Genomic DNA, 25,868 nt, shown 5'->3' on the forward strand with positions numbered 1-25,868 from the left:
GTCTTGGAAATCTAGTTCATAAATAAGCAAAAACTACAAAAGAAACAGGAATAACAATTTACTAATTTCCCCCCACTTTCTCACTCCTTTCTGAAAATGTGACTCTTAAGAAGAACAGAGGGCTCTTTGTTCCTAAGCCTTAGTTTTCTCATTGGCAAAATGTGGACAATAAAAACTAATCTTAATGAGATTGAGATTACATTTTGTCTCTCACAGTAATGGTATATAATCTAGTACTCTGCTACTTACCATTTGAGTGACCTTGGCCTAGTTACTTCACTTCTTTGAACTTTTTTCTCATTTGTAAAGTGTGGCTAATATAATATAGGTTTGTAGTGGGAATCAGATAAAAAATGACATGTGAAAACGTTTTTATAAAGTACTAGAAAATGTAAGGATAGTTATTTCCAAAGCAACTACCACTGGTCCAATTTTCTCTGCAACAGAGTGTTGCATGTTCTTAGATAAAATATTATATGGAAGGTAACTCAAAGTCTTTTCTCCAAATAACTTCCCTCTCTCTGCATCTGCTTTCCTAGGGAAACAAGATATAGTTCTTCCTCTGTACTTGTCTAGGTTATAGAAAAGGCATTAGTGGCAAAGAATAGCAGTTGCCCTATGCTAGTCCCAATCATTCAAGAATAACAGTTAATGAAATTTCTGCCCCTTCTACAAGTGAAAAAAAAAACAATTCTTAAAACAGTCTTTTAGATGCTATATAACAATAGATTTCTAAAGAGAACTTTCTCTAATAGTGAAAAAGCAATTTGTATATAATTACAACTGGATGATTGTGAATGTTTACTAACTGAAAATCATTCATGAAACTAAACTCAACGTATAATCTTCCCTGAATCAAAGTAGCAGTGCAATATAGCAGTTTTTATTATTAATATAAAAAACAGATAATAGTATACAGAAAAAAGAAAAGATATTTCCAATTGTTGATCATTTTTTCTTAATTAACAATTTCTTAACCAATGAATGATAAAGTTAAACTGAGAGAGAAAAGGAGAAATTTCTAAAGTTGAATTTTTGCTTATTAACTTTCCAGGATGTTGTTATAAGGTATCTTAACTCTGTAATCCCTGTCAACAGTCTCTTCTGCAAATTAATAATTCTCTAAACAAATGATTATCCTCTCGTTAGAGACCTAGAATTCAAAATCATGTTAAAGATAGGGACAAATTATGCACATAGCCTCTGTTTTATTATTAAAGTGGAAGTTTTAGTTGATCAGTCGTGTCTGACTCTTTGCAAGCCCATGAACTGTAGCCTGCCAGGGTTCTTTGTCCATGGAATCCTCCAGGCAAGAATACTGGAGTGGATAATCCATTCCCTTCTCAGGAGATCTTCCTGACCCAGGGATTGAACCCTGGTCTCCTGCATTGCAAGCAGATTCTTACCAACTGATTCATCAGGGAAGCCCATCAGCTCTGTTACTAAAGCTGGTCTCTAAAATGGTATACATTTTAAAACTCACACCAATGAGGGCAGTGTGAGTATTCCAGGATTCCAGAAGAAAGTGTGTCAAAAAGTTGTTCTTAATTTGGTATGTGGCTTAATGCTATTTGGGGGCTTCCCTAGTGGCTCAGATGGTGAAGACTCTGCCTGCAATGTAGGAAATCTGCATTCAGTCCCTGGGTCAGGAAGATCCCTTGGAGAAGGGAATGGCTATTCACTCCAGTATTCTTGCCTGGAGAACTCAATGGGCAGAGAAGCCTGGTGGGCTACAGTCCATGGGGTCGAAAAGAGTCTGACACAACTAAGAAACTAACACACTTCTAATGCTATTTACTGAACTTTCTGTGTAGGTATGGTGAAATATCACACCCACAACACAAAATTAAATGTGACTGGAAGGATGTGACATCATTACAACATTGTTGCATGCTGACACAAACTTTATACCTAGACTAAATCCTTCTCTACAATTTTTATATCACTTGGATTTAGTGGAAACCCAGAAAATGATATAATGAATTTCCCCAAGAAAGAAACTCATTATGCATGCATCTTTTCAAGTCAAGGGGATTTAAATGGAGAGAAAGCAATTTACCATAACATCCACATAACACTATGGGTAAAAAGTCATACTTTGGAGCCCCATTGCTGCTGCTGCTGCTGCTAAGTCACTTCAGTCGTGTCCGACTCTGTGTGACCCCATAGACGGAAGCCCACCAGGCTCCCCCGTCCCTGGGATTCTCCAGGCAAGAACACTGGAGTGGGTTGCCATTTCCTTCTCCAATGTGTGAAAGTGGAAAGTGAAAAGTGAAAGTGAAGTCGCTCAGTCGTGTCCGACCCTTAGCGACCCCACGGACTGCAGCCTACCAGGCTCCTCCATCCATGGGATTTTCTAGGCAATAGTACTGGAGTGGCTTGCCATTGCCTTCTCCGTTGGAGCCCCATTACAGAGGTTCAAATCCTGCTTCCACAATATACTAGCTATGTAATCGAGGGCAAACTGCTTAACATCTCTGTGCATTAGTTTGTTCATAAGTGAAATCATGATAGTAAAACTCCATCTCATAGAGTTCTTGAGGATCCAATGAGTTGCTATCTGCATGGTAGTACTTGGAATACATGATATAAACCTCTGATAAATTAACAGAATTAGTTATAAGAAATAGTGGGAAGAACTTACTGAGAAATTTCTACAGTTACCACTCTGCTTTTGTCAGTAATGAAAGCTATTTTAAAAAATTCTGAGAGATTTCGAATGCTGACTTTGAAATCTACAAGTATTCACTAAATATCTACTGGGCCTGGTGCCTGGGGACACAAAATAAATTTATGTAGTCATATGCCTCCGGAAGTTATTCTACACTAAATTTAGAATAAGGACTTGCCTGGTGGTAGAATAAATGCTCACAGCGCAAAGTTCAAAGAAATATGCAACAAAAAACCCTGGAGTGCCACATAAATTACTTGGTTACTATTCACAATTCAAGTGCTCTAAGATGTATACTAAGGAAAACGCCACTACCAATTGGGAACGCATTTATTTTGACAGCTACACAGACAGTTGCTAAATACAATGACTCACATCAACAGACGTTCTGCAAAAACAGCAATACTTTCCGTTCTTTCCGCCTGTGGTGTCTGACAATACCTGAGAGCAATCCCGCAAAACCACAGCGGATGAAAGTTGCACGGGAAACATCAAACGGATAGTGACAGACGACCTAAGAACCGGGAGGAAAACGTGGTGGGCTCGGCGAATACCTGGCTCTGGGGGGCAAAGAGAGGCTCCGAACCACGATCGGCATTAGGGACGAGGTTGTTCCCATGGCTGATACCGATCAGTCCGCAAAGCCCGGAGGGGAGGGGGAGAACCAAGGGGTTTCCCTCCTGTGCCATCTCCTCCCAGACCGCGCGATCCTCTCGGACCGGTGGGGCTGTGAGGCCACGGAAGCTTCTGAGCGAGGAGCCGCCGCGATGCGGGGCACAAAGAATGCAACCCAAACCCCTCTAAGGCCTCCCGCAGCCCCGCTCCAGGGCGTGACGGACGCCACTGGAAGAAACGACAGGCTCCTGAAAACTAACGGTCCCTACGCCGCCTCCGATATCTCTGGGATGGGCATCCGAGAGTAAGCCCGGGCCACCACAGCCCAGCCCCGTGGGCCGCTGAAGTGCCAGCCCGAGCTAGTCCGGCCCGAGACTCCCCTCAGCCCGCCGCCCGCGTCCCAGGCCGGCACGTCACTTCCGGCGCGCGCGCCCGCGGGGGGAGAGGACGGGGTCCCGGCCCGGGCGCGCGACTTCCCGGGGGCGCGCGGGGGGCGGGGCGGGGGAAGGGGGAGTGTCTGCAGCCGCCGCGCCGCCGCCGCCGCCGCCGGGGTGACTTCGCTGAAGCCCTGGCTTCAGAGCCAGCCCCGTCTTCCCGCCCGCATTCCGGGCGCCAGCGCCGGGAGCACTGACTGCTGGGACCGGTGTGGAAGCGGGAGCTGCCTTAGCCTGTGGAGCGGCGGGGACGGTGCCAGCCCCGCTTCTCTTCCCTCACCTCTTCCTCCCATCGCCCCAGTCATGGGCAACGCGGCGACCGCCAAGAAAGGCAGCGAGGTGGAGAGCGGTGAGTCAAGGGCCGGGTCTGGGGGCCCGCTGGGCGGGCTGGCGCGGGGTCGGAGCCCGGAGGCCGCAGGCATGGTCCAGGCCTCAGCGGCCGCCGGGAACCACGCAACGGGGCCCTGGGGACCAGCTGCCTTCCTCCTCCACCCCCTCCCCCAGCCCCGGCGCGAGAGCTGAGCGTCGAGGGCCGGATGGAGAGGGCGACGGAGGAGAGAGGTCCCCGTGACTCCCTATAACACCGGAGCGGGGGGACTCCCAAGCCTAGACACTTCCCCGAATATGGTCGGGATGAAGTCTCTTGGACCATCCCAAGCCCTCGCTCCCTCCCCGCCCCCATCCCCCGCTTTGGGAGCCACAGGTAGTGTTGGCTCTTTTCCCTCCATCACTTGGGTCTAACCCAATTTTATCATCAGGTGAGGGACTGCTGCTCTGGTTCTCCACAGGTGAGGTTAATCCTAAATGGGTAACTGTTTTAGAGATCCTCCATCTCTTCAGGTTAGGAGTTGAAAGTATAGTGAGCAGCAACTTTTCCCATTAGAGAAAAAAAGCAGGACAGGTTTGCCTTCTCTTAAGACATTCAAAAATTTGCAACAGTGTCTGTAAAACTTAAAGGTTACTCTGAGTTGAAGTGCTTCCGGAATAGCGTGGATTTCTTCTGATAGCTGCAAGTGCAGGCACTCTACACTTTACTGTATGGCCATATGGTTTTGTTTATTTATCTGTCAGTCTGTCTATTAGTCAATCAGTAAATCTGGATGGTTTTTGCTTTTGCCCGGTACAACTCAGATCTTATAATTCAGAATGAACAGATAACAAGTATTTGTTTTGTTACTAGGAGTAAATGACATGTAAGCACTTGAGGCAATGCCAGATGAATAGGGGATACCTGATGATTTATTCCAATTTGTGTAAACAGTATCTTTTAATGTTTCTGTGTTTGTAACGTGTTTTAAGTTAATTTCATAATTTAGCTTGAAGGAAATAGTCTCCCTCCCACCGGAATATCAGGGCTTCCCTTATGGCTCAGCTGGTAAAGAATCCGCCCGCAATGCGGGAGACCTGGGTTCGATCCCTGGGTTGGGAAGATCCCCTGGACAAGGGAAAGGCTACCCACTCCTGTATCTGGCCTGGAGAATTCCATAGACGGTAAAGTCCATGGTGTTGCAGAGTCAGACACAACTGAGCAACTTTCATTTCACTTCATTTCCCCCATATCAGTAAAGCAGAATCAATTTGGAAAGATCTACCCACTCCAGTGTTCTTGCCTGGAGAATCCCAGAGACGGGGGGAGCCTGGTAGGAGGCCGTCTATGGGGTCACACAGAGTCGGACACGACTGAAGTGACTTAACAGCAGCGGCATTCATTTCGTTTAATATGAATAGTTAGGTCAAATTATGTGGTTTGTGTTTCACTAATAAGGGCTTCCCTGGTGGCTCAGAGGTTAAAGCGTCTGCCTCCAATGCAGGAAGACCTGGGTTCGATCCCTGGGTTGGGAAGATCCCCTGGAGAAGGAAACGGTAACCCACTCCAGTATTCTTGCCTGGAGAATCCCATGGATGGAGAAGCCTGGTAGGCTACAGTCCACGGGGTCGCATAGAGTCGGACACGACTGAGCGACGGAACGGAATAAGGTTTTGGTGTTAATTTTCAGGGGCTCCAGAAAAGTTCAATGTCTTTAATATGTGAGATGGACATTTTTAAAAAAACAATATAGAGGTGGAACTTCAGTGGTCTTTTTTTCTTAAAATTGCACAAATGTAGTAACTAACTGTATCGAAAGTATTAAAAATGAGGGAAGTGTAAAGAATTGTTTCTGCCTTTTGTCATTTTCCTTTTTAATTTGAAGTTCTATTAACATAAAGATAAAATATGTACTAATGTATTACACAGACTGCTTGGTAGTTGAATCATATCAGTGATTTTTTATTAACAAGTACTGGCCTGTATAGTGTTTATATTTTTAATAGTGATAGTAGACTCTTTTGTGATCTATATATTTCCATTATTAAGGTTATCAGACAAATTCTCCCCTAGACATTTGAAGCTCCTAGCTATGAGATAATCTTAGAATATTTACTGGAAACAGAATGGAAACTTTAAAAATGTTTGGGTAAATTCTTTCATAAGCTTTAACTGTTAGTGACAGCCTAGTTCTTAAGTATGTTAGCCAGCTTTTTATAGAAGTTTATTTATGGAAACTGAAGGTCATTATAGTAGTTTGAATACATATTCTGAAGTGATAAGAGAAAATAACTGTCTCACTGGACAATCATTTGAAATGTCACGTTGATTAGTTTGTAATTTAATTTGGAGCAATGTTATCAGGTACATGTTGCTGCTGGTCTACCGCGGTGAACAAAGACAGTTTTATCTATATATCTTAAAATTTAATGAAAGAATAACTTATACCATTATATAGCTAACTGGTTTGTATAGTTTTTAAAAATTACTTTAGAAAATATATGGCTTTCAAAATTTGAATGTACTTATTTAAACTTCAATATATGCCTTTCAGACTTTGAATGTAGTTATTTAAACCTGGCGTGCTGTTGTCCATGGGGCAAAGGGTCAGACACAACTGAGCAACTGAACTGAATTTAAACTTCAACCAATACATAAAAGCGTAAGCTTTTAGAAATGTAAGTGGTCCTAGAGATCAACCTATGTAATCATTCCTTTTCAAAGCCAGAGAACTTGACCTCTGAAGAAGCAGGAGCTGAGATCATACTGTTAGTGATATCAGAGTAAGGAATTGAATCTGGTCCCCTGACTCCATTCTGCATCACTAACTAATCAAGTAACACAAATATTTTTAAAGTGTCTACCAAGCGTATTAGTTTCATATGGAGACCCTGTAAGTAAAAGCTCAAGAAGTTTTACTATCTAATGTGAGAGAGAAAATGTACATATAAAAGTTAACTGAAAAGCAAAATATGACAAATGCATTATGGAATATGAAGTTAAAACTCTGAAAACTACCAATAGGAAAATGTTTGATTTGAAATGATTTAAAAATATCAGGTCAGTTAGGATTTGAGGTGACTCTGGACCTTAGTTCTAAAAATATTCCAAAACAATGAAGTCGGGCATAAAAATATTTGAGAAGGGTCTTGGTTAGCGTGGAGCATGTGGTGCTTATGTTGTACTGTACTGAAATCTGTCCTCCAATGCTTGCTGTACTGCGCTCAGTCATGTCCAACTCTTTGTGACCCCATGGGCTGTAGGCCACCAGACTCTGTCCATGGTATTTTCCGGGCAAGAATACTGGAGTGGGTTGCTATTTCCTTCTCCAGGTGATCTTCTCAACCCGGGGATTGAATGCATGTTTCTTTTGTGTCTTCCCCATTAGCAGGTGGATTCTTTACCACTGTGCCACCTGGGAAGCCCAACATTAAATTGCGTACCGATTCCACTGTGGTAAACTGGGAAATTGTATTGAGATGTCTTAAGACTTAATGAAAGAGCAACTCTTACTTTTACATACCTACTTGTTTTATATATTTAAAAAAAAATTACTCTCATAAATATCAGTCAGTTCAGTGGCTCAGTTGTGTCCAGCTCTTTGTGACCCCATGGACTGTAGCACGCCAGGTTTCCCTGTCCATCACCAACTCCTGGAGCTTGCTCAAACTCATGTCCATCGAATCGGTGATGCCATCCAACCGTCTCATCCTTTGTCGTCCCCTTCTCCTAAATATAGTGAAAAATATAGGAATCTTCTCATAAATATAGCGGTCTCAAAATTTGAATGTAGTTATTTAAACCTCAGCTAATAGGCAGAAGTATAAATTTTAGAAAAATAAGTGAACATATAATTCTCTGAGAAATTTTAAACTTGTCATTCGAAATTGTTTCACTTATCCTGTCTTTCACTTTATTCAGTCCCCAACATAAAAATCATTTCACCTATTTTAACCTGAAAGTTGTTTTTTTATTTCACAAAAAAAAAACCACCATGCACACACACAGTGGATTTCTGTTCTCCTCACATATTGCCTGTGGGCTTTATGTGTAACACTGTCAGAACCATGGTGCTGAGGCCTGTGGTTACAGTGTTGGTAGAGGTTTGGATGCATATTCTTCTGTGACTGCAAGTGGTAGAGCCACCAGTTTTCATACAATGATTTTTTTTTCTTTTATGTTTTCCAGAGTGTTTCTCTGTCTTAAGAACTTTTGAAGATGAATGGAAGTTAAAGAAAGTCACCCACTAGTAGACTAGGTTCAACCAAAATGCAGGTTTCATAAAAACTACCATTTTTTACGGGTTTACTATGTGCCAGATTCTCTTAAGTTTGCATGCATAATTTTCTTAATCTTTTCAGCTGTATAACATAGTTCAGTTATTCTCCGTTTTATATTATAGATGAGAAAAAGGAGTCTCAGAGAGTCTAAATGACTTGCCTAAGGTTGCACAGCTAGTTCAGTGAAAGGGTAACATTTGAACTAGGTAGGTTAACCTTAGAACCTGAAATCCTAACCACTGTGCAAACACCCTCTGTATGCAACAGAAAAGCTTATTCTAAGACACACAGAATAGCTTAGACTTCACTTTAATCAGTATTATTATAGGAAATATTGGTTGTTTTCAATAGTGACTATTTGGATATAATGGATATCTTAAATGAAAGTGATTTTTTTTTCTTGTGCTGTCTTCTAGATTCAATTTCTGTAATATGAGGATGAAGGATTAAATTACCCTGAAAGTCTTTTCAGATTTAATATGGTATAATTTCAGAGTAAGCCATAGAAAATTGATTTTATATGCTTAAACCTTCATTAATATTTGTATTTAATTTTTTCTTCTCATTCATAAATGTATTGTTTCCCTTTCTGTGAAATAGCCAATTGAAAAATTACTTTTTGAACTTGTACTGCCATTTTAAAAGTATTTGGAAATTTGCATTTTATACCATGGTTTGCATGGTTTGGCACTATCCAATCAGACTTTCTGCTGTGATGGAAATGTTCCTATCTACATTGTCTTCTTTGGTTGCCACTAGCTGCCTGCAGCTGTTGAGCACTTGAAATGTAACCAGGGCAACTGAGAAACTGAATTTTTAACTTACATGCGGCAGTTAGTGTTTGACATACTGGACAGCACAGGTTTGAAGCATAGCATAGTTTAGAGCATGATGGTGGTGGTGATTTAGTCGCTAAGTCGTGTCCGACTCTTGCGACCCCATGGACTATAGTCTGCCAGTTTCCTCTATCCGTGGGATTCTCCAGGCAAGAATACTGGAGTAGGTTGCCATTTCCTTCTCCAAGTTTAGAGCATAGCATGTAATAAAAACACCAACCTATCTTTCCATCATCTTTGTAGATCCTCACAAGTGTTTATAGATGAACAAAATGCTATATTTATCTTTTTTCATACTAGAAATTAACTTATTTCTTCAGTTTTTCCTCTGAATAAACATTTACAAACCTAGTGAACATATTATTATAATTTAGTAATTTGTATATAATCTGTAGAGTTAGGTACAAAGTTAATTTCCTTATTGGACAGTACTAAAATTAGAATTTTTTAGTTTTTAATACTAGAACTCAGTGAATATATTTCAATGAAAATTTTTATAGCTTTGAATAAAAACAGATTTAGTGATCTCATATCTTATTCATGTCTTTAAACTTTCAGTTATTTTTTAAAGGAAAATTAGTAACATTCCATTTTAATAGATTCGCAGAAGAATTTTGAAATAGTTTTCATTAGTTTAAAAAATAAAAAAAATCAAAACAAACAGCCATACTATTTGGATGATAAATACATTTTATTAATATCACATTCAGTTCTGTGACTCTGTGATTCAATTTTGTGCAGATTATTTACTGTATAAAATTACCTCCTGTTAAGGAGCCATTTTTCCCATTCTCCTGGTCAGTGTCCTGCCCTTAGGATATTGTTGCTTTTCATTGCCAGTAACAGGATAATTAGAGCCATGAAAGCTAGTTTAGAAAAGTAAGCCATAGCTGAGTGGCAGAAGCAACACATGAAAAGATCCTAGGTAAGTCAGCATATAGCTGTTAAGATTCTTTCAGATAGTGTATGCTAAGTTACTTCAGTCGTGTCTGACTCTTTGCAACCCCGTGGACTGTAGCCTGCCAGGCTCCTCTGACCATGGGAGTCTCCAGGCAAGAATACTGGAATGGGTTGCCATGCCCTCCTCCAGGGCTTGGAAAGGGATTGAACCTGCGTCTTTTACCTCTCCTGCATTAGCAGGTGGGTTCTTTACCACTAGCCCCAGCTGGGAAGCCCAGATAGTCAGGAGTTGACCATAAATCATTCTGATGTTCCATTAAATTAATAAAATAAGTAATTAGTATAGTTTATAAAATTGTATATTTAGGTGATAATAAATGCTAGTACACATATATGTCCAAATTTCCTCAAAGGAATAAATCTTAGGTTTTTAATGGGAAAAAAAAAGAAAAACACTATGTTAAATAGAAAAATGTGGAATTTATGGGAGGTAAATATACCTAGGTCAGTACCATATTATATTGAGTATTTTTCTTAATTTAAAAAATATTCCTTCAAGAGTATCTTGTATTGTTCTTTTCTTTGTTCATTCAATCATGCTTTCATTTATTCATTCTAGCATATTGAGCGCCTAAAACGTGACAGACTATATGCAAGTCTGTGGGAATAAAGATTGAGTAGGACCCAGTACCTGCTCCAGAATGCCCGTATTTCAGAAGAGGGAGACAGACATGTCAGCAGCTTAATAATAATAATTAAAAAAACTGTTAAAAATGGCTTCTTAAGTTCATTGGGGGAACCAGTAGAAAGTATTGTCATTTCCACTGAGGTGGGTGGAGGATGAAAGAAGAGGTGAGCCCTGGGTTGAGCATTGAAAACGGTAAATGTTCAACAGTAGAATTACTGGAAGAAGTGTGTTCTGAGAAGAGGGAATGCACAGAGTGAGCAAAAATCCAGAGGGCTGAAATAGCATGACATATTCCAGGAAGTTGTTCATTATGACTGAAAAGGACAGGGTGGGTGGTAGGGAAAAGGGGAGATTGTACAATGAAAAATGAAACTCGAGAAATGGACAGAGACCATAAAATGCAGAATCTGAATTTCATCCTATGGGATAAAACTATCAAAGCTATTGTGTACTCTGAAATAAGAGAAAGATACGATAAAATTTGGGTTTTAGAGAGATTACTTAGGTGGTGATGTGACGATGTCATTATGGAACAAGTGAAGTGGAGGCAGGAAATCTATTAGAAGACTCCCTGTCTCAAGTTAGGGACTTTGAGGGTCTGGATCAAGATGGTAAAGGTAGGGAAGGACCTAAAATGTAAGAAATTTGGAAACTAAAAATGAGCAGACTATGCTTTACTGATTGCATTTGGGAAATAAGGTAAAGGAGGGATTGGGAATAACCCAAGTTTTTAGCTTCTTTGCCTTGGTGTGGGTTGTGATGTCAGTAATGGAGTCAGGAAATGAATATAAGGGAAGGAACAGATTTGGGGGGGCATGTTGAACTTAGGGTGCCTATGGAATTTCTGAGAAATGATATCTGATTGGTTATTTCATACGTGTTGAGAGAATATAATTCTGTGGGGGAAAAATGACCTTGGATGATCGGAGGCTCTTTTCCACATTGCATCTCAGTTTGCTCCCCTTCTAAGGCCAGCTGTTTAGAATCTATAGAACTGTGTATGACATCTGACATAGCTTCTATAAATTATTAAGAACTGTAGCTACTAAAAGTTTAGCTTTTTTTGTTTTTTGAAAAAAGTAAAAGCCAGAGCACTGATGAGAACAGTGTAACTTTTAAAGAAGCAAAATTAAAGTCATAAAATGTGTTACTTTCATAACTAAAGGATGCATCCTGTAAGCTATTGAGCTTTGTAGAGTCATGTGGAGTAGCAGAAAAACATGTAAAATATTGTACCAACATATATTGTACCAAGTATCAATATTCTTCTCCTAGAGATCTTTAAAATAGATATTAAAAAGTTAAAGTGTGATTTAATAGAGTGTGAACTCAGAATAAGAAAAATCTAAATTCTGTTTTCTAATATTTTCCATTAGTTCACTTTCGATAAGTTTTTTAATACCTCCAAGCTATACTATAAAATTAAGAAGGACAGATTTGTTACAGAGGTTATGGTCTTTTCCGGCCTTATAGTTCAGTGATTTCCATATATGTTTATTAAAAGAAAGAAGGTTTATTTTTAAAGTAGCAAGACTTGAGAATTAAAGACTATCACAAAATTATGTGGGTAGAGAATTGGCAAATGAGCCTCAGTGTAAGCAAATACACAGTAATATATTCAGGGGAAATTTTTGATCTGTACTGAAAGAATTATAGTTTCTGAATTTTGGCTTGAGAAACAAAATTTGAATCACTGTATTGATCTTTGAAGATATTCTCATGTTCTACTGTAGATAAAGAGACCATCTAAATATTGGTCATCAGGGGAGTAGATTAGAAACAAGACATAAAACATTCTATTCTTAGTGAAAAACACTTAGCATGTTATATGTAGTAGTGATGTTTTGTGTATAGCAGAAGTGAAGAAAAGTTAAAATCAGTGACAGCTAATAGGAACAAGAGAATTGAACGTCTATTGTTTGAAGATAAACTAAAAAACAAAACAAAACAACTCTGGAACTCTTTATCCTGTAATAGGTCTACATGATTGAAGTATCTAAACCAAATAGTATAGGTAGAGAAAATGTTCACCTGAACTGAAAACACTAGAACTTATGAGCTATTCCTCAAAACTTATAAAAGCTAGTTGTACAGCAATAAAAGAAGTACAGTGAAACCTTCATAAACTTGGCTTAGAGAATAAATATATTTAACTGATTATTTATGTTTAAAGGTAAAAGCATTTGTTCTTATAAATTCAGCTAGTATCTTTAGTAACTTAAAAATTGCTGGAAAACATTGATGCTTTTTTTTATTCTTTTTTTCTTTTTTTGTAGATTTTGTAACCCTTTCAGTCCCTTACAGCTTCAAAAATGCTCATCAATAGTAACAAATAGACCTCTTTCTTGTTAATATTGAGGTTTATTACCATAATGTAAATAATAAATTATTTCCCCTGATATGAAGGTGTAACTTAAATTGCTTAAATAGAAATGGAGATATAGCTTAAATTTTTACATTTTAATATGTTATAATTCATCTATTCATTTATATATATTTTTTATTTTGGAGGGGGGTCATGAAGGAGATAAAGAGTTGCCTTCTTGTTGCTCATAGTATAGTGAAAGCTTTAAATAAGTAAATGTACAAACACGAGAATTTTGTTGGAAGTACAGTATAGAGTATTTCCTGTAGTAGTAATTTGGTTTTTCACTTTTTGATTATAATATAAATTAGACTCAGTAATGTTCTGTATCTATGTGGATCGTTTTCTGAACCAAATTTGGGACTCCTTTAGAGAAATGAACTAATTGACAGTTCACGGTGAGGGCTGATTCTGTGGTACATTTGACATTAGGACTGCCTCACAAAACCCAATGTAAATTCCCTATCTTTAGCTGACTTGCTATTAAAAGGTATAAAGTCCCAGGCTTTATGGCCATGGTTTAAGGTTGTATTCCCTGTTGCCTACTGTTCATATAATGTTAACTTTTCAATGACTTCAAACTTTTGTTTTCTAGTAAAACAACTGTTGAATCTAAACCTGTAAGTCCTTGGCAAATCTGTATTATCCATCTGGACCTTAACTCAAAAAATTAAAGATATTGTATTGAGGTCTCATTATTTTGGGGTCCTACTTAATAAAATAAATATTCAATTTCTGTACCACTTATTCGAGTTGAAGACCATAGTGCATCAGCAGAGCACTGTGGTATATGAGCCACAAAATTGAGAGAACGTGTTTGTGCAAATGTTACTTATCTTCTTTTGTAAGAGTCGGTTCTGTTTATAATTTAGCTCCTCCTATCCTAGCTCAGCTCGCTAGATGTATAGAAGCCATGAAGGGTTAAACTGGGGAAGAATATGAGTCCTTCTTTAGGCTATAGTCTTGAGTTACTAAATAAGCTATAGTTCAACAGGTAGAATGACACAGAGACAGAACAGTCATTTGTCATTAATTCAATCCTTTATTTATTCTCAGTCAGTACTTAGTAAGTGCCTGTTTTGTTCCAGGTATTGTGCTAGTCCATAAATGCAAATACGAGAAAAAAAAGTAAGCCTTGGTTTCTATTCTCAAGCTGGGAGATGGATACATTCAGATGTTTATGATAAAATATATAGTGATACACAGGTTCCTGAGACTGATGCTTATGTGCTTCGTTGCTCAGTCGTGTTTGACTCTTTGTGACCCTTTAGACTGTAGCCTGCCAGGCTCCTTTGTCCATGGCACCATTTTTCAGGCAAGAATACTGCAGTGGGTTGCCATTTCCTACTCCAGGTTATCTTTCTAACCCAGGGATTGAACCTGTGTCTCCTGTGTTCCTGCATTGCAGGTGGATTCTTTCCCTGCTGAGCCATTGGGGAAGTGTTGAGATTGATACTAGAGTGAAAATACAACATAGGAGTTTATATGGGAATGAATATAGAATTTCTGAGATCATCTTGGGAAACAGACTGTCATATACATTGGTTTTGAGTTCATTTTGGAGAGATTTACATCTGTAACTGTGGCATTTATACTAACATTGATTTCTCAGTTCCTTCTCCTACCACACATTGTAATCTATAAAGGCAGAGACCATATCTACCTCGTTTAGTGTTTTTTGTTTTTAATTTTTATTTGAGTACATTGCTCTACAATGTTGTGTTAGTTTCTGTTGTATAGCGAAGTGAATCAACTCTACATATACATATATCCTCTTTGGATTTCCTTCACATTCAGGTCACCACTGAACACTGAGTAATTTCCCTGTGTTATACAGTATGTTCTCATTAGTTGTCTATTTTATGCATAGTATCAACAGTGTATATATGTTAATCTCAATCTCCTAATTCTTTCCACCTCCCCTCCTTATTTAATATTTTAATCCCTCAGATTTGACACAGTTCCCAGCTCATAGTGGAAACTAAAATTATGAAGGAAAATCCCATGGACAGAGGAGCCTGGTAGGCTACAGTCCATGGGGTTGCAAAGAGTCGGACATGACTGAGCAACTTCACTTCACTTACTTCATACTTTATCACTGGAGAAGGAAATGGCAACCCACTCCAGTATTCTTGCCTGGAGAATCCCATGGACAGGGGAGCCTGACGGGCTGTGGTCCATGGGGTCTCAGAGAGTCAGACACGACTGAAGTGACTGAGCAAGCAAGGAAGTGGATAAAAAAATTTAAGCTTCTTTTAGAAGTGTTTATTCCCCTCCTCCCCAGTGAGCAGGTGCTTTCTCTGTAATATATTTACAATTTTGGCCTAGTAATTGGTTGACTTGATAAGAGGGTGACCTGGAATGGGTTGCTATACCCTCCTCCAGGGGATCTTCTCAACCAAGGTATCAAAACCAGGTCTCCCTAATTACAAGAGGATTCTTTACCATCTGAGCCACCAGGGAACCTCTTTTTGTTCTTCTTAGCACATAGTAGTTTATTTGACACTTCTATGTCAAATATAATCAAGATTCCCAGAAGAAATATCAATAACTTCAGATATGCAGATGACACCACACTTAGGGCAGAAAGCGGAGAAGAACTAAAGAGCCTGTTAATGAAAATGAAAGAGGAGAGTGAAAAAATTGGCTTAAAACTCAACATTCAGAAAACTAAGATCATGGCATCTGGTCCCATCACTTCATGGCAAATAGATGGGGAAACAATGGAAACAGTGACAGACTTCCTTTTTGGGGGCCCCAAAATCACTGCAGATGGTGACTGCAGCCATAAAATTAAAAGACGCTTTGCTTCTTGGAGAAAAAGTTATGACCAACCTAGACAGCATATTAAAAAGCAGAGACATTACTTTGCCAACAAAGGTCCATCTAGTCAAAGCTATGGTTTTTCCAGTAATCATGTATGGATATGAGAGTTGGACTATAAAGAAAGCTGAGCACCGAATAATTGATGCTTTTGAACTGTGGTGTTGGACAAGACTCCTTAGAGTCCCTTGAACTGCAAGGAGATCCAACCAGTCCACCCTAAAGGAAATCAGTCCTGAATATTCATTGGATGGATTGATGCTGAAGCTGAAACTCCAATACTTTGGCTACCTGATGCAAAGAACTGACTCATTTGAAAAGACCCCGATGCTGGGAAAGACTGAAGGCAGGAGGAGAACGGGAGGACAGAGGATGAGATGGTTGGATGGCATCACTGACTCAATGGACAAGAGTTTGAGTAAGCTCCGGGAGTTGGTGATGGACAGGGAAGCCTGGTGTGCTGCATCGATGGGGTCTCAAACAGTTGGACACAACTGAGCAACTGAACTGATATGTCAAAATTGTATCACTTTTAATTGGAAGGGAGAGATTAATCTTAGGCTTCAGTTAGGAAGACATTATATTAAGAAAAACTGTTACGATCCCAACCTCCTAAATAAAACCCCACTCATCTGAGGACTGAATGTTTATGTATCCCCCAAGTTCATGTGTTGAAATCCTAACTTCCGAGTTACTGGTATTTGAAGATGAAATCTTCGAGAGTTGATTAGGTCATGAGGGCAGAGCTTGATGAATGGGGTTAGAAAAACGCTGGGAGAATTTCCTTGCCCTTGCCAATAAGAGGTTAACAGTGAGAATATGGCTGTCAGTGAGGAAGTGGGCTGTTATCAGACCTCAAATCTGCCGACGTCGGATTTTGCATTTCCAGCCTTCAGAACCATGAGAAATAAATGTAGTCTGTTTGTAAGTCACCCAGCCTGTGGTATCGGAGAAGGCAATGGCAAGCCACTCCAGTACTATTGCCTAGAAAATCCCATGGATGGAGGAGCCTGGTAGGCTGCAGTCTGTGGGGTCGCTAAGGGTCGGACTCGACTGAGCGACTTCACTTTCACTTTTCACTTTCCACTTTCACACATTGGAGAAGGAAATGGCAACCCACTCCAGTGTTCTTGCCTGGAGAATCCCAGGGACGGGGGAGCCTGGTGGGCTTCCGTCTATGGGGTCACACAGAGTCGGACACGACTGAAGTGACTTAGCAGCAGCAGCAGCAGCCTGTGGTATTTTGTTATAGCAACCCACACAGATGAAGACACGGCCTATACCATTCAGCTGCACCACTGTGTTCCTCGTCCTTGTTGCTATCATTTACCAATCTCTCGTTCACTGGCCTTCATTCATCAAAAAGTCTGGGGACTTCCCTGCTGGCGCAGTCGGAAAGAATCTGCCTGCCAGTGCTGGGAACATGGGTTTGATCCCTGGTCTGGGAAGATGCCACATACTGTGGAGCAGCTAAGCCTGTGGACCACAACTGCTGAGCCCTTGTGATACAGCTACTGAAATCTGTGCTCCTAGATCCTGTGCTCTGCAACAGGAAAAGCCTCTGCAGTGAGAAGCCCGCGGACCATAATGAAGAGTAGCCCACACTCACTGCAACTAGAGAAAGTCCAAGCAAAGCAACAAAGACCCAGCACAATCTGGAAAAAAAACCCAGAAACCTCAGAACTTTGGCCCTGGCTCACAATCTTTATACTGTAAGCCCTGCATTCATCCTTGATGGCTTAAACTTCTGTGTGATGACTCATCCATTACCATTGCGTCTCAGTTCCTTGACCACATTACTCTTATCCTCTTTTCTTCATTTTAGACAGTCTCATCAACAGCCTTATTGGCCTCACTAACTGCTCAAGAATCACTATTGTAAGCGTGTCATTCTCTAATTACAATGTCCTCTCCTTGATGTTTGCTTTTTAAATGTTCCCTTTATGATCATTCTTCATCAGAACCTCTTGCTTCATTTTTTTCTTGACCAGTTTAGATTATGTGGTCCCCAAAATCCTCTGTACATTTGTCTATTTATCACATCTTTCTTACAAAAGTCTAACTGATAAACTTACCTATCTGTCTTCTCAGTGCTTTTGAGCGAGGAGCTAATCACTGCTGGAGAAAACCACATGGAAGGGGCACTATAAATTCAACCTCAAATGGGGTGTCAACCTGACTTGACGGTTTTACATTTCTCTGATTAACTCTGTCTCCCATTCATTATGATTTCTATTTCATTCTCTTTATACTTCTGAAATTCCCTTTATCTCTCATTCTAAGCAATGATCTTGCCTCATGCACTTTACAAAGAAAATAAAAGGTACAGATAAAAACCCCTTCAACTTCTTTATATCAAACATCTAGATATCCTGTATATGTACAAATATATTTTTATCCATTTCCAGAACTTTCTAACTATCCCAAACATTCCCTCCTCCCACCAACCATTGGTAACTTCTATAGTATTTTCTCTGTCTATGAATTTACATTAGATAGCCCATAAAAGTGGAACCATACGATGCTTGTCCTTTTATGTCTGACTTATTGGCATGGTGTTTTCAAGCTTCTGTACTATAGAAGTAACAGAATTTCATTCTTCTTTAAGGCTGAATAGTGTTCTATCTCATGCACATATGCACCCGCACACATATTTTGTTTATCCAAAGGTTGGTATTTTATTTTTTAATTTTTTTCAGATATCCTATATTTTAACTTAATCTATTGTGTCATGCTGTTATAATAGAAGAGTTGTCTATTCCATTTATCTATTGTTACATCACATATCTCTCTACATTTAGTAACTGAAAGGGATGACAACATTTATTTTGCTTAGGCAAGTACACTTTGGACAGAGTTTTGCAAGAACATCTCATCTCTGCTCTGTTTGACAGCAGCTGTTAAATAGCTCACCTCAAAGGCTGGGGCCTAGGATCACTTAAAGACTTGCTCATTTAGGTGTTCCCTTGTGCTGGCTGTAGGTGGTTGGCACCTTAACTGAGATTTTTCAGCTGGAATATCTACACATGGCCTTTCACATGGCTTGGACTTTCTTACAACATGGTGGTTGAGTTCCAAGTGAGGGAGAGCCAGGTGGAAACTCCATCCCCTTTTTATAACCTAGCCGTAGAAGTTAAGCAGAGTCATTTCTGCTTTGTTTTTGTTTTTCAGCCACTAAGTCATGTCTGACTCTGCGACCCCGTGGACTGCAGCTCGCCAGCCTTCCCTGTCCTTCACTATCTCCCAGAGTTTGCTCAAACTCATGTCCATTGAGTCAGTGATGCCATCCAACAATCTCATCCTCTGTCATCACCTTTCTCCTCCTGCCTTCAATCTTTCCCAGGATCAGGGTCTTTTCCAGTGAGTCAGCTTTTAACATCAGGTGGCCAACATATTGGAGCTTCAGCTTTAGCATCAGTCTTTCCAATGAATATTCAGGACGATTTCCTTTAGGACTGACTGGTTTGATATCCTTGCAGTCCAAGGGACTCTCACAAGTCTTCTCCAACACCACAGTTGGAAAGCATCTGCTTTTGGTGCTCTGCCTCCTTCTTCACAATCGTATGTGACTGCTGGAAAAACTATAGCTTTTACTATATGGGCCTTTGTCAGCAAAGTGATGTCTTTCCTTTGTGATACACTATCTAGATTTGTCATAGCTTTCCTTCCAAAGAGCAAGCGTCTTTTAATCTCATGGCTGCAGTCACGGGTCAAAGTGATTTTGGAGCCCAAGAAAATAATATCTGTCACTGCTTCCACTTTTTCCCCATCTATTTGCCATGAAGTTATAGAACCAGCTTCCATGATCTTAGTGTTTTGAATGTTGAGTTTCAAGCCAACTTTTTCACTCTCCTTCACCTTCATCAAGAAGCTCTTTAGTTCCTCTTTGCTTTCTGCCATTAGTGTGGTATCATCTGCATATCTGAGGTTATTGATATTTCTCCTGGCAGTCCTGATTCCAGCTTGTATTTCATCCAGCCCAGCATTTTGCATGATGTACTCTGTATATAAGTTGAATAAACAGGGTGACACTATACACCCTTGATGTATTCCTTTCCCAGTTTTGAACCAGTCCATTATTCCATTAGTCCATTATTCCAAGTCCATGTCCACTTCTAACTGTTGCTTCTTGGTCTGCAAACAGGTTTTTCAGGAGACAGGTAGGTGGTCTGTTATTCCCATCTCTTTAAGAATTTTCAGGTTGTTGTGATCTGTGCAGTCAAAGGCTTTAGCATACTCAGTGAAGCAGAAATAGATGTTTTTCTGGAATTCTCTTGTTGTACTCACTTCTACATTCTGTTCATTCAAAGTGAGTCACTTTGATGAATCCATATTTGAAAAGGGTGTATTAGAGTCCACCCTTTGATGGAAGGAGTTCAAAGAATGTTTGACACATTTTTAAAAACGACTACATTATATATCTTTCTCTGTAAGGTCAGTCCCTCTGCCATTACTTTGGATCTCATTCCATCTTGCTTTTGCAGGAACCTTATGCTATTGTGTATTCTTCTCTTTTACATTCAGCCTGTCTCCTCATTTGTTTTAAAAATGTGCACCCCCTTTTCTTTAATTTTCTGTTTTTCTTTTTGACTACATTCTGTTCCCTTTCTTTTTCATCTCTAACCTACCAAAGTAAACTAACCTATGACTTATGGTATGTGTGGCCCTTTCAGTTGCCTTTAGTGGCCAGGTAGATACTTAGAATGAGTGTTGGGTAAAACCTGAAGCCAGAATAAAAAAAAAAAAAAAAGGTGTTCTTTTTTCTCTTATTGTTGTGTTATACTTACTTTCAGTCGTGATACAGAGAATGTAACCTATGCTTAATGCAGTCCAGCTTTTAGAATACAGCAGGTTTGAAAATTTGGTCTGCCTGTGAGTAAATCAGTATAGAACAACACAGAAACATTAAAAAGTCTTAAAATGAGAGACGGGCAAGTGGCTGAAAGTGTGTGCAAGAAGTTGAGCATAATGCTGGGTCTTGGGATTTATGCTTTTTAAGGAGAAAAAAGGATCTTAGGGTATGAAGTATAGTGAAAAGGATTGGAGACCTTAGTAAAGTCTGAAGATGATTGGGATTGAGATATTAAAGGGAGTCAGCTAAAAAGATAGTTGGTTATCAGAGAAAGGATAGGATGAAATGGGTCGGGGTATAATCTTTCCAGTAAATGTCTAAGGTGGGGTAGGGTGGGAATGTATATATATCTAAGGGAATATAGATACTAAGTTAGAAAATTGGAGTATTGGCAATGGCAAGCCCTCCAGTACTCTTGCTTAGAAAATCCCATGGATGGAGGAGCCTGGTAGGCTGCAGTCCGTGGGGACGCTAGGGGTCGGACACGACTGAGCGACTTCACTTTCACTTTTCACTTTCACACATTGGAGAAGGAAATGGCAACCCACTCCAGTGTTCTTGCCTGGAGAATCCCAGGGACGGGGGAGCCTGGTGGGCTTCCGTCTATGGGGTCACACAGAGTCGGACACGACTGAAGTGACTTAGCAGCAGCAACATACTAAATAAGAATATAGATACTAAGTTAGAAAACTGGAGTATCTACATACTAAATAAGCATATATCAAATGAATTACAATAGCCTAGTTTTATTTGTAATGTTAAATATGAGAAACATATGTAGTGTTAAAAATCTTAGCAAAAATTTTAACAATGTAATTTTCAGATGAAAAGACAATAAATTAAATGTATTCTAGTGACATGAGTTTCCAATTAGTAGTGTATAGCCAAAGTGAGATCGTGTTGGTTTATGTATTCTGCTGGTTAAAATATATTTCAGTTTAAATATGTATCTCTTCCTGAATTTAAAAATATTCATACTTGCATAGTTAAGTGGAATGTATTATTATTCTCTATGGAAATATAGCTTTTATTAACAGCTAATTTAAATTTATCTAGTTGAGAAACGAATTGAATTATTCCCCTCGCCCCTTTTATAAATTAACTGAAAAGTGAGAATTTAGAAGCTAGCTACTTATGTGATCAGAGGTTACTTGCCTGAGCACTGAGTATTATTAAACTTGGTGTCTTGATCACACACATCTCGAAAGTAATAAAAGTGTTCTGAAAGAAATATTAATAGATCTTACAGCATATTCATATAATTTCACACAGTTACTTTCAAAATCTTTCCTAATCGGCAAAATGGAGATAATGCTGAACTGTGAGACTTAGAAGTTGTATATAATGCGTTTTTCTTAGCACCTAGAGGATAGTCAATATATAGTAGCTATAGTTTTTGAAGGAAAATCCTTAATCACTGTGTTTATAGATTGGGCACATTTTTTGACAAGTTGTCTGAAAATGGACAACCAGAAACAGAAAATTATTCTACTGGAGTAATGTTATATTAAATGATAAGGAGCTGACTTATATTCATAACCTCAGGATCATCAAGAATAAAAAAATATAAAAATTCAATGGGAAGTTTTAGCATTATCCATTAAAACTTTTAAAATTACATAAATAGCTTATATGATTTATTTCTCACTGTAACCCTGTTAGTAAATACTATTATTGTTATCAGTTTTTTCAGTAAGAAAATTAAGGCTTAGACAAATTTAACAAGGTTACAAAGTTGAATGGCAGAGCTGTGTGCAATCCAAACTTAGTTTGTTTTAGGTCTTCTACTCATAATCCCTATCATACCCTAATGTGGTAATGATAATTTTCTTTCAAAAATGGTACATCTGAAGCTGTCCTAGAATCCAAAAAGCCCTTAGAAGTTCTATCTCCCTACCATAACACCTTTTAGACTATTACCTAGCTTTTCCTATGTGCCAGGTACTGTTGTCGATGCTCACTGTAATATATATATATATATATATATATATATATATGCATATACACACACACAAAGGGAGAAGAGGGTGGCAGAGAATGAGATGGTTAGATAGCATCACCAACTCAGTGGACATGAATTTGATCAAACTCTGAGAGACGGTACAGTGAAGGACAGAGAAGCTTGGTGTGCTGCAGTCCCTGGGGACACAAAGAGTCAGACATGACTTAGCAAATGAACGACAAAGATGTATAATAACAATGGAAACAGTGACAGACTTCGTTTTTGGGGGGCTCCAAAGTCACTGCAGATGGTGACTGCACCCATGAAATTAAAAGATGCTAGCTCCTTGGACCAACCTAGACAGCATTTTAAAAAGCAGAGACATTACTTTGCCGTCAAAGGTCCTTCTAGTCAAAGCTATGGTTTTTCCAGTGGTCATGTATGGATGTGAGAGTTGGACTATAGAGAAAGCTGAGTGTTGAAGAACTGATGCTTTTGAACTGCGGTGTTGGAGAAGACTCTTGAGAGTCCCTTGGACTGCAAGGAGATCCAGACAGTCTGTCCTAAAGGAAATCAGTCCTGAATATTCATTGGAAGGATTGATGCTGAAGCTGAAACTTCAGTACTTTGGCCCCCTGACGTGAAGAACTGACTCATTTGAGAAGACCCTGATGCTGGGCAAGATTGAAGGCAGGAGGAGAAGGGTGATGACAGGATGAGATTGTTGGATGGCATCACTGACTCAATGGACATGAGTTTGAGTAAACTCTGGGAGTTGGTGATGGACAGGGAGGCCTGGCCATGGGGTCGCAAAGAGTCAGACACAACTGAGTGACTGAACTGAACTGAACCCATGTAGTACATGTATATGTGTGTCTATATATATATGTATAATAAACCATTTAATCTTCACAGTCCTTTGAAATGGAAACTATGATTGCTATTATTTTATACAAGAGGAAATTTAGGCACAGAGAGGCTAAGTAATTTATCCAAAGTCACATGGATAGTAAGTAGTCAAGCTGGAATTTGAACCTAGGCAGTGTGGCTCTAGAGTCTATGTTCTTAACCACCATGCCATATTAGCTACTTCACTAAAAATTTGTAAATGCTTTAGTTATCTCTTTCATAATAATCTTAGCAGTGCTAGAAAACTCAGTCCTATATCAGCCAGGGTTCCGCCAGAGAAACATTGTTAGTAGGCTATATATTAAGAGCTATATTGTAAGCTGGGAGCTGGCTGGGCAAGTCTGACATCCATGGGGTAGATTGTCAGGAAGAGCATGCTGGAACTCTCAGATATAGGCTGAAGCTGCAGTCCACAGGCTAACTTCAGGGAGGCTTCAGTTCTGCTCTTCCAAGACCTTTCAGTTGATTGAATCAGACCCACTCAGTTGATCTAGGATAATCTTCTTTACTTGAAGTGACCTGATTATGGACTTTTCATCACATCTACAGAACACCTTCATAGCAACACCTAGATTAGTGTTTGATTATCTGAAGACTGTACCCTAGCCAGATTTATCTCAGACATCTTTTTCTTTTTTAACCCTGAGGTGGAGGGTGGGGGAAGCTTTTCATTTTCCTAAGCCAGAAATGGAACTTTCTGTTTTATTGTCGATCTTCATTTATTTATTAATCACTCTTGGACTTCCTCAACATCAGCTCCACCAGTCCCCCTTGCTATTACCACAGCTAAAGATTTCAAGTGTTTTGCTAGAGAAGGCATTTATATGAACCATCTTATCTTTAAAGTAAAATTAAAAAAGATAAACAGGAGTCTCGAAAGGCAGAGAAAGATTGAACCAGAAAACTGATAGTGAGATTAGTTACTATATTTGAGCATAAAATTTAGCACTTTTTACATGGCAAGGGAGTTACACAGTATAGAACCTCTTTTGAATTCACTGAAATTCTAACAGGAACTCAGTATTGAATTCTAACAGAAATTTAATCTATCTAAAAACAAGGAGCTTTGGTCTGCATAATTCATAAGATAACTATTTTTAATAAAAGAGAGAAATCTCTCTAGAATCCTATATGCGAGAAGGAGAGTTTCAGAAAGTTGCCTGCAGTTATTACTACTTTGGGGGGAGTAATATTATTTGGTGGTAATAATAATAGTGTAGTACTAATGTGCCAGACACTATCATAAGTGCTTTAATCCCGTTTATTTTATTTGATCCACCTCACAGCCCAATGTGGTCTGTAATTTCATTAACACCATTTGCAGGTGAAGAAACTGAAGCAGTTAAGTAATTTGCCCAATAGCATATAAACTGGGATTCAAATTCAAGTAGTCTGCCTGCTCAGTCACTTCAGTTGTGTCTGACTCTTAATAATCCTATGTAGCCTGCCAGCTCCTCTGTCCATGGGATTCTCCAGGCAAGAATATTGAAGTGGGTTGCCAGGCCCTCCTCCTGGGGATCTTCCTGACTCAGGGATTGAACCCACATCTCTTATATCTCCTGCATTGGCAGGTGGGTTCTTTACCGTTAGTGCCACTTGGGAAGCCCAAATAGTCTTTAGAACCTGCAATTTTAACCATTACCTAATCTGCCATCTATAGTATACATTGTACTTTTTTCATTTTTATGTCATGAATTTTCCCATACAGTCATATGTTATTCTGTAGGGAATTTTTTAACATTCAGTGTGTTAAATTTATTAAAATAATAACAATTATAGAACTAATTTTTTAACTCTTCAATAGTAACCATTCTCCCTACTTCCGATAGCATTGATTAGTTTTTGTTACTTTACAAATGTAATCATACAGTGGGTAATCTTTTGTGTCTGATTCATCCCTACTGTTGAGTATAGTTAGAAACTGTCCGTTCTCTTGGCTGTATTGTATTCTGTTGTTTGAGTATATCACAATTTACTCATTCTGTTGTTGCTGTATGTTAAGTTTCTGTTTGAAGGCTATTATAATGTGCTCCTCTAAACATTCTGGTACATGTATACAGGTGAACATATGTATGAATTTCTATTGAGTATATACTTAGTTGTAGAACTCAGCTTTAATAGATATGGTTAATAGTTTTCTGAAGTTGTGGTGCCAGTTTGCATTACTATCATCAGCATTGTATGAGCCTTCTCGTGTTCTACAATCTCAACAACTTTTGGGTTTTCTTTCCTTTTTTACTTTAGCA

At 39.2% G+C, this 25,868-nt stretch overlaps 1 protein-coding gene across 1 annotated transcript in view; it reads left to right on the forward strand.

Annotated features, from left to right (window-relative positions):
• Positions 1 to 3,799: 3,799 nt before the first annotated feature.
• Positions 3,800 to 25,868, forward strand: part of PRKACB (protein kinase cAMP-activated catalytic subunit beta) — a 155,796-nt gene continuing 133,727 nt past the window's right edge. The window contains exon 1 of the mRNA XM_055401854.2: positions 3,800 to 4,069. Within this exon, the coding sequence (XP_055257829.1) occupies positions 4,024 to 4,069 (46 nt within the window). The 5' untranslated portion in view covers positions 3,800 to 4,023. The remainder of the gene's footprint in view (positions 4,070 to 25,868) is intronic.

The sequence above is a fragment of the Moschus berezovskii genome, chromosome 4, assembly GCF_049115385.1.
Source record: "Moschus berezovskii isolate FMDL1 chromosome 4, NW_MosBer_1.0, whole genome shotgun sequence".
Lineage (NCBI taxonomy): Eukaryota > Metazoa > Chordata > Mammalia > Artiodactyla > Moschidae > Moschus > Moschus berezovskii.